Genomic DNA, 16,957 nt, shown 5'->3' with positions numbered 1-16,957 from the left:
GATCTTCCTGCCTCTGCCTCCTGAGTGCTGGGATTAAAGGCGTGTGCCACCACCACCTGGTTCAAAGGCGCTGTTTATCTTAGAGAAATACACATGGAAGCTTCCTCTCCCCCTCCTTCCCTCCTTCTCTCTCTGCTTTCCTTTTTTTTCTTTCTTCCTTCCTACCTCTACTCTCCTTCCTTCTTCCCTTATTCCCTATCTCTTCCTCCCTCCTCCCTCCCTTTCTTTCTTCCTACCTTCTCCCTCCATGATCCTTTTTCCTGATCCTTCTCTCTCTCTCTCTCTCTCTCTCTCTCTCTCTCTCTCTCTCTCTCTCTCTCCCTCTCTCTCTCTTTCTCTCTCCTCCTTTTCTTTCTGGCCAAGGTCTCATTATAGCATATGCTAGCCTGGAACTTGCAATTCTCTTGCTTCTACTTCCTAAATGTTAGAATTCCAGTTATGTGGACCAACTCTCAGCTCATATGGTAGTTTCTATAGGTTGGAAGTTAGACACAGACAGTAAGCATTTTCAAAAGTGGTTAGAACGGCCTGTGGATAAATTTCAAAGTTCATTTTTTAAGGATATTATATTAGTGCTATTGAATCTCACTATAAATAACAGAGAACTCAACATGTGTTATCCTGAATAATTGTTACTTTGCAAAGTGTGAAACAGAGAACTCTAGTGGTGATCAACCCAGCAAATCAATAATGCCACCCAGTTTTCACTGTTACCACTTTGCAAGTCATGCCATGCTAGCTTGTACTCATGAACTGATTCTCCTTAAGGTCCTCAAATGACTGCCAAAGTTCCAGACATTGTACACAGGTATAGATATTCAGAAATGCAAAACAGGAACGTTCCTTTCTTGTATCTCTGTTCAATATCGAGAAAATATTCCTCCGAAGCTATCCATGTAGACTTTCCCCGATACCTTTACCTTCTTTGTTACAACTGTGGCTCTTAGCAATGCCTGGTTCCATAATCTGGAGAGATGAATGAGGCTGCTGTGATATAGTCTATAGTTGCCAGCAGAGTAGGAATAAAACTGAAATTCAGTTAGCAAAGAAGAAGGGAGATTGTGTCTAATTCTTACATCCCTCAAATGATATGCTGTTGATCCAGTTTTTGTTTCTTTGTACTATTGATTTTTCTCTATGAACAAGCGATTCAGATAAAATTTAGGATTACATATGATTTCCTGCCTTGATAACAAAGATTTCTCAAATTTTTTTTCTTTTAAGAAAACTGACTCACAAAAATACCGATAGTACTGTGTTTGTTCTGCATCACTGCTGATATGTCTATTAGAAAACTGTCTTTTAGGAAATACGCACACCTGAAAACAACTGTTCAATGTAGTCAGGAGTGACAGGACTCCCTTAAATTTTGCTCAGATCAGTCATTTTGTGTTGTAATTATACACAAATGATCAGGTTATAAATTTTGTGCCTTTGGAACCAATGAGACAGGATCATATAAATATAGTCTCCTTTAGTCATCTCATTGAAAAAAGAAGTGTGTGCGCGCGTGTGTGTGTCTGTGTGTGGTGTGCATATATACATACATATATATATATATATGAACACATATTTTGTTATAAAAATTCACACCTTACACTCTAGGTATTTGATTCAATTTCTTTGGACTTGTGCAAAACATAAGATAATTAACGCCAAAAAAAAAAAGATGCCCTTAGCTTGGTTGCTAGGCAGCCTGCACTCTGCTTTCCACAATGAAATAGAGAGCAACAACAAAGCGTTTACAGAGCTTATGTTTCTAAAGAGCCTCCTTAGATGCATTTCTGCTTTCACTTTTCAGGTGCATAGGCTAAACCCGTAAAGAATGATAGGAGGCAGTATAGTTAGCCTATGTCTCTCATGAGCAAAACCCCCATTTTAAAAAACTTCCTCCTCTAAAAGGTATTTTCGAAGGCAGCTGGTATAGCAGGAAGAGAGTATAATGAGGATTAGGCAAACTTGGGTCTGGACGCTAGCTCTAAGTTCATTGGTGAAGACTTAGTTACAGACCAGTAGGAGTAAGAAGTTGCATAACAGGATGATTGTAGATAATATGCATGCTTTTCTTTTTTTTTTCAAGATTTATTTATTTATTATGTGTACAGCATTTCTTCCATGTGTGCCCGCAGGCCAGAAGGGGGCGCCGGGTCTCATTATAGATGGCTGTGAGCCACCATGTGGTTGCTGGGAATTGAACTCAGGACCTCTTCTCCAGCCCAACATGCATGCTTTTCAAAAAAGTAGAAGAAAGGCTTTTTAAATATTTTCATTATTAAATTATAGATTGTATGAATGACGCCTTATTTATATTAGTAATATGATAAATACCTTATTTAAAAGCTAAAATACAAAGACTAAAACAAAGGAAATAAACTATCAAAGAGATGAATACACATAGATTTCAAAGTCAAGAAGGGCTGAGATGTTTACAGAAACAAAAAAAGCTGTCCTTAAGTTTCCATCTTTCCCCTTCATCAGAAATATTCACTATTATGTGGTTTAGGGTCTTTATTCTTGTATACACCTGTATTATTATAAATATCATGTATATATATGATAATGTCATATATACAAATATAATATATATACACAGATGATAATATCACATTTAACAGTTTTTAGTTAAGTACAAGAATGTTTCTGTCTCTGTATCTATCTCTCTCTCACAGGATCTCATGAATCCCAGGCACACCATGAATTTATTATTTAACTAAGGCAGATGGTCGTGGACTCGTGATCCTCTTACTACTATTAGTGGCTACTATACCCAGCAGTATTTTACATATAGTATCCATCTCAGTATCATTCAGTCATGATATTGCAGAAATCAAAAGTTTATGTGGGACGTATGTTACAACAATACCAGCAAAATTTACCTTATACACAAAATAAACTTACTTTGATTTGCATTTCTAAGTCATTCCATGCTTTCTGATAAGACTGCAAAATCCTCTCAAAATAATTTTATACATGGTAAAACCCGTAAAATCCCTTATCAACTTTGTTTTTCTTGAGGCTCTTTGCCTTCCCGGTCCCATCTAAGCTTACGCTTTTTAAGAGTGCCACACAGCTATTTGTCTGAAATTGCCATTTTCACCTTACACGTTCCTATTTCCTCTCTTCTGTACTAGATTCACCACGTTTCATAACTCTCACAACTCCCGTTTTTCTTGATTTGTTCTCTCATTTATTTTTGTCCAGCACATCTCCTACTAGCCTCTGAAAAGGGCATATGTGGTAAATACTTGAAGTTTTGTGTGTTGGGAAAGTCTTTAGTCTATCTTTACTGTATCAATCTTGGTGAAAAATCATTTCCCTCAGTCCTTTAAAGTTGACTTTCTTTTTATGGGAGTATCGAGGTACTGGGGGTTGAATTTAAGGTCTCCTACTTGCTAAACTACCACTCTACTGCCAGCTAAATTTCCAGCTTTATTTAACTTGTATTTCTGATGCTATGAAATATGATAATATGAGTCTTTAACACATCTTACAGTTTTCCTTTGGTAGATCTAGTTATTTAGAAGCCCATTCTTCCTGGGATATTTCTTTATATCATTTATTTGATATTATTCTCAGTAATTTTGTCTTAATTATCTCTCAGAAGGTAATTAGGTAAGATTCTCTAGATTTTCTTTTATATTAAAAGTATTGACTTTTTTTTATTTAAATAAGTGATGAGGACCTGGGGATGTAGCTCAGTTGGTAGAATTTTTATCTTGTGATCAGAAAGCTCTGGTTTTAACCTCCAGTCCTGCATTTCAATAATTCCAGCACTCACGGAGGTAGAGGAAGGAGGATCGCAAGCTTAAAGTTATTCTTGGTTACATAGAAAGTTTGGGATCAGTCTGAGATACATGAGACCCTGTCTGAAACAAACAAATAAAACTACAAAACAACAATAAGCAAATAAGACTTTTTAATTTTTGTTCCCCCCTCTTTTGTTCTTTCCTTTCTCTAGAGACCCCTGTACTGTTCTATACTCCTACAAGTTGATATATTTATTTTCCTTAATTGAGTGAGGACATACGGTATTTGTATTTCTGGCTTGTTTCACCTAAAGTAAGGTGTTTCAGTTTATATTGATACAAATGACAAAATTTTCTCTTTACCAGGTGAGTGGCCCATATGCTTCCTTCCCCTTGTCTGTTCATCTGCTGAGATGATGCATCTGGGTTGCTTTCATATTCTGTCTCTTCTGAACAGTGCTGAATATGTTCAAGGATCTGTATGTTTCATCTGCTTTCTCTATATGCTGGACTGATGATTTAATAGTTTTGTTATTCTCTTATATATCTCATATATTTGATTTAATTTATCTTATGAATTTCTCAACTTTGTGTTCTTAGTCTTCTACCAGTTCTCTAAAAAAAATCCTAGTTACAGCAGTTTTAATTTCTATTTTATTGGTGTTCTGTTTCATCAAGGACAAACCACATTTGTCCTTCAGTGTTTATAGAACATTGGCTTCAGAATCTCTCCAGATATCAAAGTGCATGCATTCTCAAGCCCTTTACTTAAATTTTTACAGCATTTGTAGATAGCCTATGATCATCCTCCCACATGCTCTGAATCAACTTTAAATGATTTGGGATTTCTAATACAAGTGTATAGGGGAATAACAGAAAAAGCTTCAAATATATATGCATTATTTTCAAGTATATATACATGCAAATATATGCATGCATATTTATGTGTATGCAAATGTTTGTTGGTTTCTTTTTTGATATCCACATTTGGTTGAATTTATGAGCATGGAGCTCTTATTTTTTGAAAATATCATAGTTTCTTTGAAACTCACTTCTGTTTTTTCCCTTTAGTTCCCCATTTTTCATGTTTCTTTGTTTTAATCATTGTATTTCCTGTTAGAAGCTTTGCTTGGATATCTGACAATCTAAACATCTGCTTATGGTTAAGAATTTGAAGGTAGGTGTGTTGCCTAGTGAGCTTCTGTAGAGCACAGTTGGCTAGCCACCTGTTGTTCAATTTTATTTTGCTTGTTTGTTTTTGGTTGATATCTGTTAAGTTTTGACCCTTGGGACAGTGATTGTCTTCACAGAAGAGACTTTGTAATCTTGACTGCAGAATCTGTGCATAAATTTGGGTGAATGAGATTCTCACTATCAGTCTCAAGAATACTTTAACTTCATCACTGGTCTTGTGCCCCATCTCAATTCCAAGTTTCTTTGTTTCCTTTGTTTTGGTTCTGGAGCTGCTGTGAATCAACATAATACATTCTGTTTTTTGTTTTTCCCAGAGGTCTTTCTCTTCTCCATGGGTGTCAGGACAGGGAGATGTCTAAGCATTCTTCCCTCAGATCCAGAACACTTTTCCCTAATGCTTAGCCTTACCCCCATTAGCATAGTGCTGAGATCCTCTACTGATTCTTTCTAGTATTGTGAGTAAGCATAGTTGCTTGCTGCTTATCAATACTTTCCACTGAGGATACTTAAGTTTGATTGGCTTTCACTCTGCAAAATCAGTTACCATTCCTACAGCCACCTTCTTTCTTCATGATCTCTGGCTCAGATTTGCAGGCAACTTTGATATTGCTAGTTATGAAACACTGATGTTTCTGTTCCTTCTTCCTGTACCAGGAAGTTATAGACAAAACATGAAAGAAAAAATAATTATAAAAGGGTGCATATGATATTCCTTTGTGTTGTCTTCTACAGATCTGTAATTAATTCAGTAAGTATTTAGTAAGCTCAGACTTAGAACATTGGTTAAAAGCTTCAATAAGACTATCTTGAATATACTTAAAGTCTGTGTCTTCTCTTCATTTTAAAGTGCACATAGTAAAGTGTACACAGAATTCTGAGAATCAGATGAGTGAGGACAGTAATGAATTTGCCTGATACTTAATAACCCCTCAATAAATGTTAGCCATTATTCTTAATAAAGTAATTATTATTACTATGACTCAGGAACTCTTCAAGGACATAATAGAAAACAAAATATAAACAGATCCTTGCCCCAATAAAAAAGAATGGTTTTAAAGTTTGGGGACATTGAGACTACAACTGGTCACAGATTCAAGACTGGAACAAGGGGCATAAACGCCACATTTACAGGATGATGTTGCCAGGGACAGGAGCTCCTCCTCATAAATACAAACAATAGCAGGCATTGTGTATTCAGTGTTGACTGAGGTTTCTTTCCTACCCAGTCCATCTATGTTAGCCATGCCATCCACAGCCATTTAGTCCCAAATAAACACACAAAGGTCTGTGTTAATCATAACCTGATTGGCTCATTAGCTCAGGCTTCTTATTAACTCTTATAACTTATATTAGCCCATTATTCTTATCTGTGTTAGCCACGTGGCTTGGTACCTTTTTTCGGCGAGGCAGTCACATCTTGCTTGCTCTTTGTATGGCTTCCTCTCTGTCTGGGGTGACAACTATAGACTGAAATTTCCCTCTTCCCATAATTCTTGTTGCCCTGCCTCTACTTCCTGCCTGGTTTCCCTGCCTATACTTCCTACCTGGCTACTGGCAATCAGCATTTATTTAAAATACAAGTGACAGGGTACAGACCATTGTCCCACAGCAATTCAGTGCTTGATCAGTACTAAGTAGTTTACATAAATGATCTCATTATCTTCAAACCAACCCAGAAAGTACACAATAGCATCTATATTTTATGTGGAAGGAAATTAAAGCTCAAGCAGTTTCCTAAAGGTCAAGGCAAGTGGAATTCTACCCAAGACTGCTATCAGAACCTGACTATGGAAGCGCACATCAGGCTTGCTGTGCTTTTATTGTGCTTAGCTGGGCTGGTGCTCATTCCTTACTACAGGAAGTAACAGAACTAAGTGACAGATATTTTGATCTGAACATGTTTATTGGATTGTTTTCCTTTGATGAAGGAGGTAGTAAGACGTTCGAAGGATCTGTGAAAACAGCAATAAATCAGAAAAGAGAGATTTAGGGGTGGGAGACTACTGACAAACATCCTAATTTGGTCTCAGGATGAATGAGCAATGATTATCTCTATGCACCTGTATACTTGGCACAACATAGGCTTCTGAAGTTAAGCTTTGATGCCTTAATTCTTTCCTTTTTATTGTACTCTGTTGTTTGTTTCAAATGAAATTCTGTTGACTACAGTCACATATTGCTGGAATGCATATTTTGGATATTTTCCCCAAGTGTGGCCTCGTATGGTTTCTTAGGAGGTTCCATATACCTAATGTCTTCTGTTATCTTAAATATGAGTGCTTGGCAGTTGGCCGTTAAGCTGAAAGGGAGATAGTTTGGGCTTGGAGCTTTCTAGAAGAAGCCCAGCAGACAGGGTGTAAAGAAAGATTTCTCAAACTTGATAGTGACCACAGTTGTCTATCTATCTCACTCTCTGTAAAATAAGAATATTGTATCCATGAGCATCATATCAAAAATTTGTTTTTCATCTAGTTTTTGGCCAAGTCCGTGGTTTGTGATTATGAATTATTGTACGTATAACTTTGTTTCTTGATTTTTTAGACAGGGTTTCTCTGTGTAGCGCTGGAACTCACTCAGTAGACCAGGCTTGCCTGGAACTTAGAGATCTGTCTATCTCTGCTTCTTTAATGCTGGGCGTATAGGTGTAAGTCACTAATGCCTGGCATAAGTATCATTTTTAAGAACAGAAATTAAATTAACTTAAAGTTTTAAAATCTCTACATGTATTCAGCTTCTTGTTTGAAAGTGATGTTGCTATTTTTGTCATTCAGGTAATGACTTTTGAGGAAGTAGATTTTAATGTACACTTCTGAGGACAAAGTTCCTTCGAAGGCGGTTTGAGCGCTTCTCATAGAGCACAACAAATCTGAAGTGATGATAATCAGCTTGATAATTGCATAAACCGCTGAACAAATTCAAATATCACTGCTCCTTACTCTGACCTTCTTCTCATCTTTAAAAGTTCTAAAAGGCTTAGAATAGAGTTATCTAAAGTCATGAAACAAAAACCAATGGTATGTCTTAATTGCCATTTATTTAATTCACTTATTCAGGTTCTGATCTACACGGTAGGCAAAAACAGTAGCACAGATCATTAATGGTCTTACCATTCTGGACTGGGATATCAACAAAGTCATCTATCTGGCTGGTGTTCCCGTCAATTCTGTCTTGCTTCTTGTTATAGTTTTCTATTGCTGTGTCAAAACATCATGACCAAGGCAACTCACAGAAGAAAGTGTTTAATGGAGCTTACAGTTTCAGAGGATGAGTTCGTGACTATCATTGTTGGGAACATGGCAGCAGGCAGGTGGGCATGGTCCTGGAGCAGTAGCTGATATCTTACATCTGATCCACAAGAAGAAAAGGGAGAGAGGGAGAGAGGGAGAGGAGAGGAGAAGAGAAGAGAGGAGAGGAGAGGAGAGAGAGAGAGAGAGAGAGAGAGAGAGAGAGAGAGAGAGAGAGAGAGACTGAGCCTGGTATTGGCTTTTGAAATCTCAAAACCCAACCCCACTGATCCACCTTCTTGAACAAGGCCATGCCTACTCCAACAAGGCCACGCCTCCCAATTCTTCAAACATTTCCACAAACACAGGACCAAATATTTAAACATTTGAGTCTATGGGAGTCAGTCTCTTTCAAACTACTTCTTTATGGTTTTAGTGAGAAGCCAGGACAGGGCCTTGTTTCATCGTTCTCATCTTATTCTCATCATTTGCCTCAAATACAACTAGAGAACTTTTGTAACTGATACTAACACAGCATGTTTTGGACTTTGAACTTACACAAAGGGAAAGTTTCCATTGCTAAGGAGTGGAACAGGTGAAATAGGCCTGAAGGCATGTCATGGACAGTCAGCCATGATGACAGCTCCTTCTTTGTAATTGAATGCTGTTGCTAGGCTTTTCTCTTAACTTCAAGCCCCTTGTTCATTATACCTTTGTGGCTATGAGGGCACTCACATCAGATCCCCACCCCCCTCATGTATGTGTGTGTGTGTGTTTATAGTATGGCATAGGCAAGAGAATCCCAAATAAGCTCCAAGTTTCATTAATCTTAGGGTGTTGCTGTCAGTTAGTTCTCACAAGAGGCTGCCTAAGAACACAGATGGCAGGATAGACTGGCCAGCAGGAAACAGTGCAGTGCGTCAACTCAGAGGCAGGTTTTTAAAAAGAGTTTCAATATTTTATTTTGGTAGTAGATAGATAGATAGATACAGTCTCTTTCCCAGAAAGCTCTGTGCCTTTCAAAACAGAATACTAACATTCTTTGCTGCTTTCAGAGCCTTGCTGCCCTGCGGGTGTTTAAAAACTAGTTTTTTTTTTTATTTTACTAGTATTGATTTTGCACTTTGCCTTCTTTCCTTCACTTTGTGTCATAACCCACCAATGGCTCAGAAAGAGTTGGGCTTTTGCAAGAATACTAAAGGCAACCACTGTCCAAGAAAGTCAGGACATATGATTACTGAAAACTTCCTAAGGGATCTTTGTGTATGGTTGTCCACTGAAGGTGGATATCTTGTTTTGATCTATTTCTAATCTGTTTCTGAAGGGTGTGTGTTGGGGTTGGGTAGAGAGTTCATTGAAACAGAATTCAAGAGATTGTGACTCAGTAGTCTAAAACATTGGAAGAATACAGTAGCTATCCAGAAAAAAATGAGGGTACTTATTAGAGATGGTACAAGGGGTTTGGGGGTGAAGATCTGGGATATGTTGAGACTGAACATGCAAGTAAAGTTATTGAAGTAAGCAGCTGACTATTTGAGTCTGTCATATAGGAGAGAGGTCTGAGTTGTAACCTCAACTCAGAGTCATGATACAGTTATGTCATTTCAATTCATAAAAGCAGAAGTGGTCACCAAATGAGAGAATATAGATAGGAAGGAAGATAAAGACCTGAGTTTGGGTACTCTAATATGAACAGAACAGAAAGATAAACAAGGACCTATATGTAGGCCAAATAAAAATAACTGCTTGCTAACTTCAGTCCCTTAACTAGTCCAAAAGTCAAGAATTTTTAGAAGAGTTTAGAAGCAGAAGAGACTACAGCCAGATTTTTTTCCCAATCAAAAATACTAACCCAAATATAGGAACCCTGTATTCTAGCCCTGATTTTAGCCTTGATTGAGTGAACTTATTAGATTACTTGGTGTCTCTGAATCTCCTTTCTCTAAGTATAAAGATACCTAGTCAGATGACATAAAAGGTTATGATAGTCATAATTCTGTATTATCATTTTAAGGAGACATTGAGTGAGGTAATGTGTGATACACCCAAACATTCTTTTCTCAAGAACAGGCCTTTTTTTTTTCTAATTTTAGATATATTAGAATCCCTAGGAAGCTTTTTATAATCCTGATCCATGGGTCTCAAATTTAGCATCTCAGTTTGTTGCTATGAGCTCAGTGTTGATATTCCTTGGGTGATGCTAATATGTAGTCATAGTTGCACCATCATATTCTATAGAAACAAAGCTTGGCACTATTCTGTTAGCTACTACACTGCTCTGCATATTTGCTTGTGTTTCCAACACAAACATAACTCGGTTAATTTTAAGTATTTTTTTTCTCTCACATGAAGCCTGTCACAAGAGGTTTTGTAGAGCTTAGGATACAGAGACAGTGAGAATCAACTTTCCTCAAAACTTGGTAAAATGACATGATCATAACCTTCTTGACTTCCATGCTGTATTTGAAATGCTATAGGAAACCATGAGGCCATGGTTGTGGGGGCTGCAGAGTAGAAGAGTTGTTTGATCTTTCTCTTCATGTTTTATGATAAAAGATGCAAGATATATTCCAAAAATAAGTTACAAGGTTAATGAACAGTATAGCAGGCATAGTCAAGCAATTTTCTGTATCATACTACTTACTGACTTACAGTGTTTTCTTATCAGAGTATTGCAACTTTGCAAGCCAATAGGATATACAATTTGTTGATTTGAATGCATGTTGTCTAGTGGTAGATAAGCATTTAAAATGGAATCTTAGTAGCCACTTCTCTGAGGTATATGTGTTTAGGAGACTAGCTATTTTGGACAAAGACAGGAGGTCATAGCCATGGATTATGGAATTCCGTTATTTACAGTCTTGCCGTATACACCTATTACCCTAGTAGTGCAAAGAAGTTATTTTTTTCCCATGTGCAGTGCACCAATAACTAGTCTGGTAAATTTCCTTTGAACTCCCCTTGTCTAGTTCATGCTTGTGTTTTATGCTTTTTTTTTTTTACTCTAAATCACTTTTTTAGCTAAGGAGCATAAACATATACTGTATATGACTTGGTTCGCTCATAAAATTGTCATATTTGATATGTTTAAAGATGTGGAGGCCTTCGGGAAATAACAGAAAAATTCAGGGGAGAAACCAAGCAAGTCCTCAGAAATATTTCCCCCCTCTGGGTCGTCATAGCTCTGCTGCATTCGGACGTGTGGCACATAATAATGAAGACTAGCTTGGAATATACCCTGAAATTGCTCTAGGGTGACTAGGGCTCAAGATAATTGTAATTTTTAAAAATAGGTTTCACCGTTGTTTGGAACCATCTACAATTCAATTTACTTTATCGCACAAGCCATGAATAAGGCTATGAAAGAAAATGGACAGACTAGTGCTGCCGGCCTGGTCCAGCATTCCAGAAACATGCAGTTCTATGGCTTCAGCCAGTTGATAAGGACAGATTCAAATGGAAATGGAATTTCTGAATATGTAATCCTGGACAGCAACGGGGAAGAATGGGAACTCCGCAGCACTTACACCGTGGACATGGAAACTGAACAGCTTCGGTTCAGAGGGACCCCCATTCACTTCCCTGGTGGCAGGCCCCCTAGCGCAGATGCAAAATGCTGGTTTGCAGAAGGGAAGATCTGCCGACGAGGTAAGGAATGGGAAGTCACTGGGCATCAGTGTGGTTTAGTGTGGGTTATAGGGGCACTTCTTTAAGACAAGGTCCATCTCAATATTGAAACACTCACAAAGACATACATTTGCGTTTCAGATTGCACAAACGTCTTACTATTTTATCTCCTTGATTTAAAAATAATCAGAACCACGAAAGGCACTTTCCAGTCTTAAAGAATCATTCACAATCTGAAAGCTAACCCATCACTGGACCTGAAAGAGGTCTCAATCTTTCTCCAAGACATAATTTTAATAAAACAAAAGTGTCTTCCTGCTCCCCTGACTTTAGATGGCTGTGGCCTGTGGGGTTTTTTTTTTTTCTGCTAAAAAATATCACCTGGGTATCCCGTGATATATCCAAATCCTGTCAATCATATTCTACCACAAGAACACGATATTTGCACCACCTCCTCTCTGAACTACTATTATACTAAAATTCTCTGCCTTATAGCTTAGCACGAAATCAATTTTCAGTTGTTTCTTGTGTATTGGTTGTGTCTTCTTACCCCCAAAATGTACTGCTCCTTGAGGGTAGGAACCACAGCTAGTAATTCTGATGTCCTTTAGCAGATTGATTGACTGGTAAGACTCTTCTAGGTTTTGGGAGAGGGAAATCTCATCAAACCTCTGAGAGCCAGAGGGTACCTTTAGAAGGACCCACAGTATTCTGATTTAAGTATTTGCCTATACCTTTCCAAAACCAAGAGCATCTATTTGAAATAGCCTGATTTTATTTTAACAGGACACATCCAACTGTCTCTTTACTCACATCATCACGTGTTTCCCCCTGAAATATTTAGATACTTAGATTTCATAGAGACCAACATATATGCTTATGAAGACACTATCAAAACTGGACTGTATCTCACCCTTGAAAGACAAATAATGATATAATTCATAAGGTCTGTGGGCTCAGATGGATTAAGAAGGTCTTTTATTTTAGACAGCATAATACTCACCCTTCACAGGTAAGATACCACACCTATTCTGAAGAATTTTATTGCTGTCCAACTTAAATGAATGCACTTAAAGTTTTCCATTTGTAGACTTTTTCCTCCAAAGAAAACACCCTGGTCAGCCTTAATTCGTGTGATTTGTTATTGTCAGAGTGGTGAGTGGTTTTGCTTTAGAACAGTGAAATTGCTTTCTTGTCCATAAAGTCAACAAGACAGACTGTGCTGTAGAAAAATGGAATTAGGTTAGGTACATGTGGCTTGATTTTAGAGTCACCAGGAAGCACAAGGAGTCGCTCTGTGGTGTGCTGTATTTACTGCTTTTCCATTCCAACGCTGTTCTTTTTCTTTCTTTCCTTCTCAGCAGGTATCGACCCCGCCTTAGCCATGATGGTCTGCCTCGCTTTGGTTGTAGCCTTGCTGTCTATTAATGGATTTGCTTACTTTATAAGGTACATTTTTTTGTTCTTTTTTTTGTGTACACAATACAGAAGTCCACAATAGCCTTGTTAATATTGATTTCCAGGAAGTCATGTTTCAGTACGATTGCCCACTGATTTTCTTTGCCATAGTGATTTACCATCCCTACTGGCCCCATTTAGAGTGAAGTGTTTTCATGATGCTGAGAATAGCTTTCCTCGTTGTAGTGTCAGTGGTGATGTTGCCTATAAGTAGATCTGGCTCTCAACATAATGGTGAAGTAAAAGAACCAGGGTTTTAAGCTTCTTTATTACTGCCTATCTATGGTAACTCCCATACCACTCACCCCCACTGGAAAAGGAACCATCTTCTTTCCCAAATGGTATGGTAGGGAATAGGGTTGGAATATTGTAGGCAGACTTTGGCTAGACTCTAAGCTTTACGAATAGTGGTGCTAATTCCTAAGTCTGGACCATCAGGTTCTGCTTTCTTGATCCCTCAATGTATAGAAGCAATTGCTGCTAAGGCTGAAGATCTGGGTGTAAATCCTGGGACCCACAGGGGTGAAACAAGATAACTGACTTTGACAGACTGTCCTCTGACCTACACATGCATGCCGTGTTACATGAGTGCTCAATACCCCCCCCCCTCCATGCACACACATAAAATACATAAACCTATTTTAGGGGCTGGAGAATAGCTTCAGGGGTAAGATTGACTGCTGAGTTTGGCTCCCAGCACCCATGTCAGGTAGCTCACCACTGCCCGAAGCTCCATTTCCAAGGACTTTGATGACCTCTTTTGGTTTCTGCTGACACTGTACCCATGCCAATATCTAGAAGTACATGCAAATATACATATAATTAAAAATAAAATCTTAAAATGAGATTATAATGAAGATTAAACAAGCAAAAGTGAGTAAAGCACTTACCTTAGTACATGACTCAGAGTAGGCACTCAATGAATGGAAAAACTTAAGCCCTTTGTAGATATGCTGGATTCTCCTGCTAATTGTTGTGAACTCAGAATCTCCATTTGGACATCTATGTCTCTCTCTCTTTTTTTTCCCCCACAAGACATGGTTTCCCTGTGAAGCCCTGGCTGTCCTGGAACTCAGGCTGGGCTCGAACTCAGAGATCTACCTGCTTCTGCCTCTCCAGTGCTGGGATTAAACATGTGTGCCACCACCACCGAGCAACATCTATGCCTCTTGACCAGGATATCATGATCTGGATTTCTACTGTTCTTCTTCCTTGGATACCCCTCTCTATTCATCAATATTGTCATTACCATTAACTCTTGGTTCCTCCCTCAAATCCCCTAACAGGTGGTTCACTAATTTTGTGACATGTTTCACGACTGGTCTGAATGTCACTTAGTCTGAAAATCCTTTCTTCTGATATTTGTATTCGAAGAGTTGGACTGTGTCCATATGAGAGTAATTTGGTGACAGTGAGAAATGAAGTAGATCTCTCTTTTCTACCTTGTCATCTCTTCGTAAGGCTAGTCCCAACAGTAGTATGGATGGACTCATTGGGAGTAGAACTGTTTTGGTACATCCGAAGAAAAAGTACATAGAGTGTATGATCTTTGGCCAGCCACTGAACCTCATGGCCAGGATTTTCTCCTTTGTACAGTGAAGGAATTAGCTTAGATGATGCTGAAAAATTCTTTCAGCTTTGCTATTTTAATGAACTTACAAAAATGAGATTGAAACCATCATAGGAGGTGTTATTCTTCCTATTTAATATATTGGTACCTAGTAAAAAACTTAACACACACAAAAGACTAGGTAGGTTATGAATTGATAAAACACACTTGATAAAGCAAAGAAAGATTTTTTTCTTCTAACTTCTGTGGCTGGGATATATCACTGCTAAGAACAGAAATTTAATATTCTTTATGTGTTGTCAAATAATTTAATATTTAATTAGCTTCCTTAGATTCTCAGCAAAAACAAATGATGGACAAGAACCTCCACCCCTGAGATTTTAGGAGTCATAGGCTCTTTCCACCCAGTCAGCTGCTTATATGACTAATCAACATCCCCAAATGATAATTCTTGCTGGCCTTTTAAACTGAATGGTTTGGTACTCTGGGCTTTGAGTGAGTCCAATTCATTAATCATTGGAAAGACAAGGAAAAAAGAAACAGAAGACCCACAAAGGTATGTGTGTATGCGGGGGGGATAAGGGGTTGTTTGGATCTTGTGAACTAAAGGGTAAAAAGACTGGAGAGGAAAATGACTGGAGAGGGACGTGATTAGAGAGGAAAATGATTGGAGAGGGAAATGAGTTTGAGACAATTGGTACTTCAAGTGGTCACAGAAAACTCAGAGACGAGAACAAGGCACACCATTTCCTAGAGGCTTTTGGTCCTTGGTTCCTCAGTTAACAAAGCATAAAAGGTACCCCTCTTTACTGCCTTCCTCCCACTCTCTGCCCACCATGGCTGCAATCAGAAGAGCTGAGTGGCTGCTGAGTTTCTGTAATAGATGATTACTTGTAGGAGAGCGACTCTCTGGTCTTTCCTTTTTGTGTGTTTTGATTGTTTAAGGTTTTTTCTTTCTTTTTTTCAGAAAGAAAGCCATGCAAAGAACCCAACTACCCCAAAACAAAGCATTCTTTGAACTCTTTTCTCCCTACTCCTCTGAACCAGATTGTATTGCCTCTCTGTAGAGCCCTCTGGAGCTTTGCAATACTAATGATGATAATGATAATAATGAGCCCCGCTACTTTCCTGGTGCTTCATGGTTTTCAGAGCACTTGCACATACATTATCTCATTTGATTTTCAAAACAACTCTCGAAAGCAGGGAATGTAAGGACTATTATCCAACTAGATAGGAGACACTGAGGCCTAAAGAGGTTAACTCATTTATCCAAGGTCACCTGCACCCGGCTAATTAATGACAGAATCAGTACCACCCCCCTCCCAGACTGGGAGTTCAATTTGCTTTCTACTAGATTGTATTTTGAAGCACAATTATTTTTACAGGTGTGCCTGCTTTAAGACAATTTTCTACACATATGAAACAGATAATTTAGGGAGTGATGTTTTACTTTGCCAAAAGATTCATGTGCTTTACCCAAGAAGTCACTACAGGGCTCTTTTAATTTTCTCTGTGGGGCAGCAGCTCCCACTGTGATAAGGGACATATTTGTTGACAGACAATTAGGGACACATTAATTATTTGTTTGTTTCCAAACCAGTGAAGTCCTGCGATGTTACAGAAGAAAGTCTCCTTAGGCCAACTTGGCAAAGCATTTGATTCAGTGGTTGTTTTTCTCACCCTGGCTCTTGCAGTGAACACATTGCATTATATTGAATTATGGAAAAGAAAACAAAATTAGAATTTAGCTTCAAGCACAGAGAGAGAGACAGAGAGACAGAGAGAAGAATATCACACAAACTAAGGTTCCTCCCTGATCCTAAATTGTCTGGGACACCCATGTGACTGTGTAAAATAGACATCGTACACTCTTATGTGTCTCCTAATTGATTTGTATAAAATAATTACATTGACTGCGAATTCATGGGCTTGTTTGGAGAGAATCTTGTTTAAACCATGACTATGTAATGCTCAGACAAGAGATTAATTTGGTAAAAGGGAAAACAAAACAAAAGAAAACAAAAAATCCAAGTCAGCCCACTTGTTTGGACAAAGCAAACAACTGACTGAATTTTTCCACTTTTCAACCTGTTGCTTTGGCAACGCGTGCATGCAACTTTACAAGACAAGTGGTCTTA

General features: G+C 38.2%; 1 protein-coding gene across 1 annotated transcript in view; it reads left to right on the top strand.

Annotated features, from left to right (window-relative positions):
• Gucy2f (guanylate cyclase 2F, retinal) overlaps positions 1 to 16,957 on the top strand; it is a 79,158-nt gene that overhangs the window by 11,173 nt on the left and 51,028 nt on the right. The window contains exons 3-4 of the mRNA XM_050123995.1: positions 11,458 to 11,812; positions 13,156 to 13,240. Coding sequence (XP_049979952.1) covers positions 11,458 to 11,812; positions 13,156 to 13,240 — 440 coding nt within the window. The remainder of the gene's footprint in view (positions 1 to 11,457; positions 11,813 to 13,155; positions 13,241 to 16,957) is intronic.

The sequence above is a fragment of the Alexandromys fortis genome, unplaced genomic scaffold (genome assembly GCF_014885135.2).
Source record: "Alexandromys fortis isolate MF-2015 unplaced genomic scaffold, M_Fortis_MF-2015_v1.1 scaffold_195, whole genome shotgun sequence".
Taxonomy (NCBI): Eukaryota; Metazoa; Chordata; class Mammalia; order Rodentia; family Cricetidae; genus Alexandromys; species Alexandromys fortis.
This window is presented reverse-complemented; position numbering and strand designations above follow the sequence as displayed.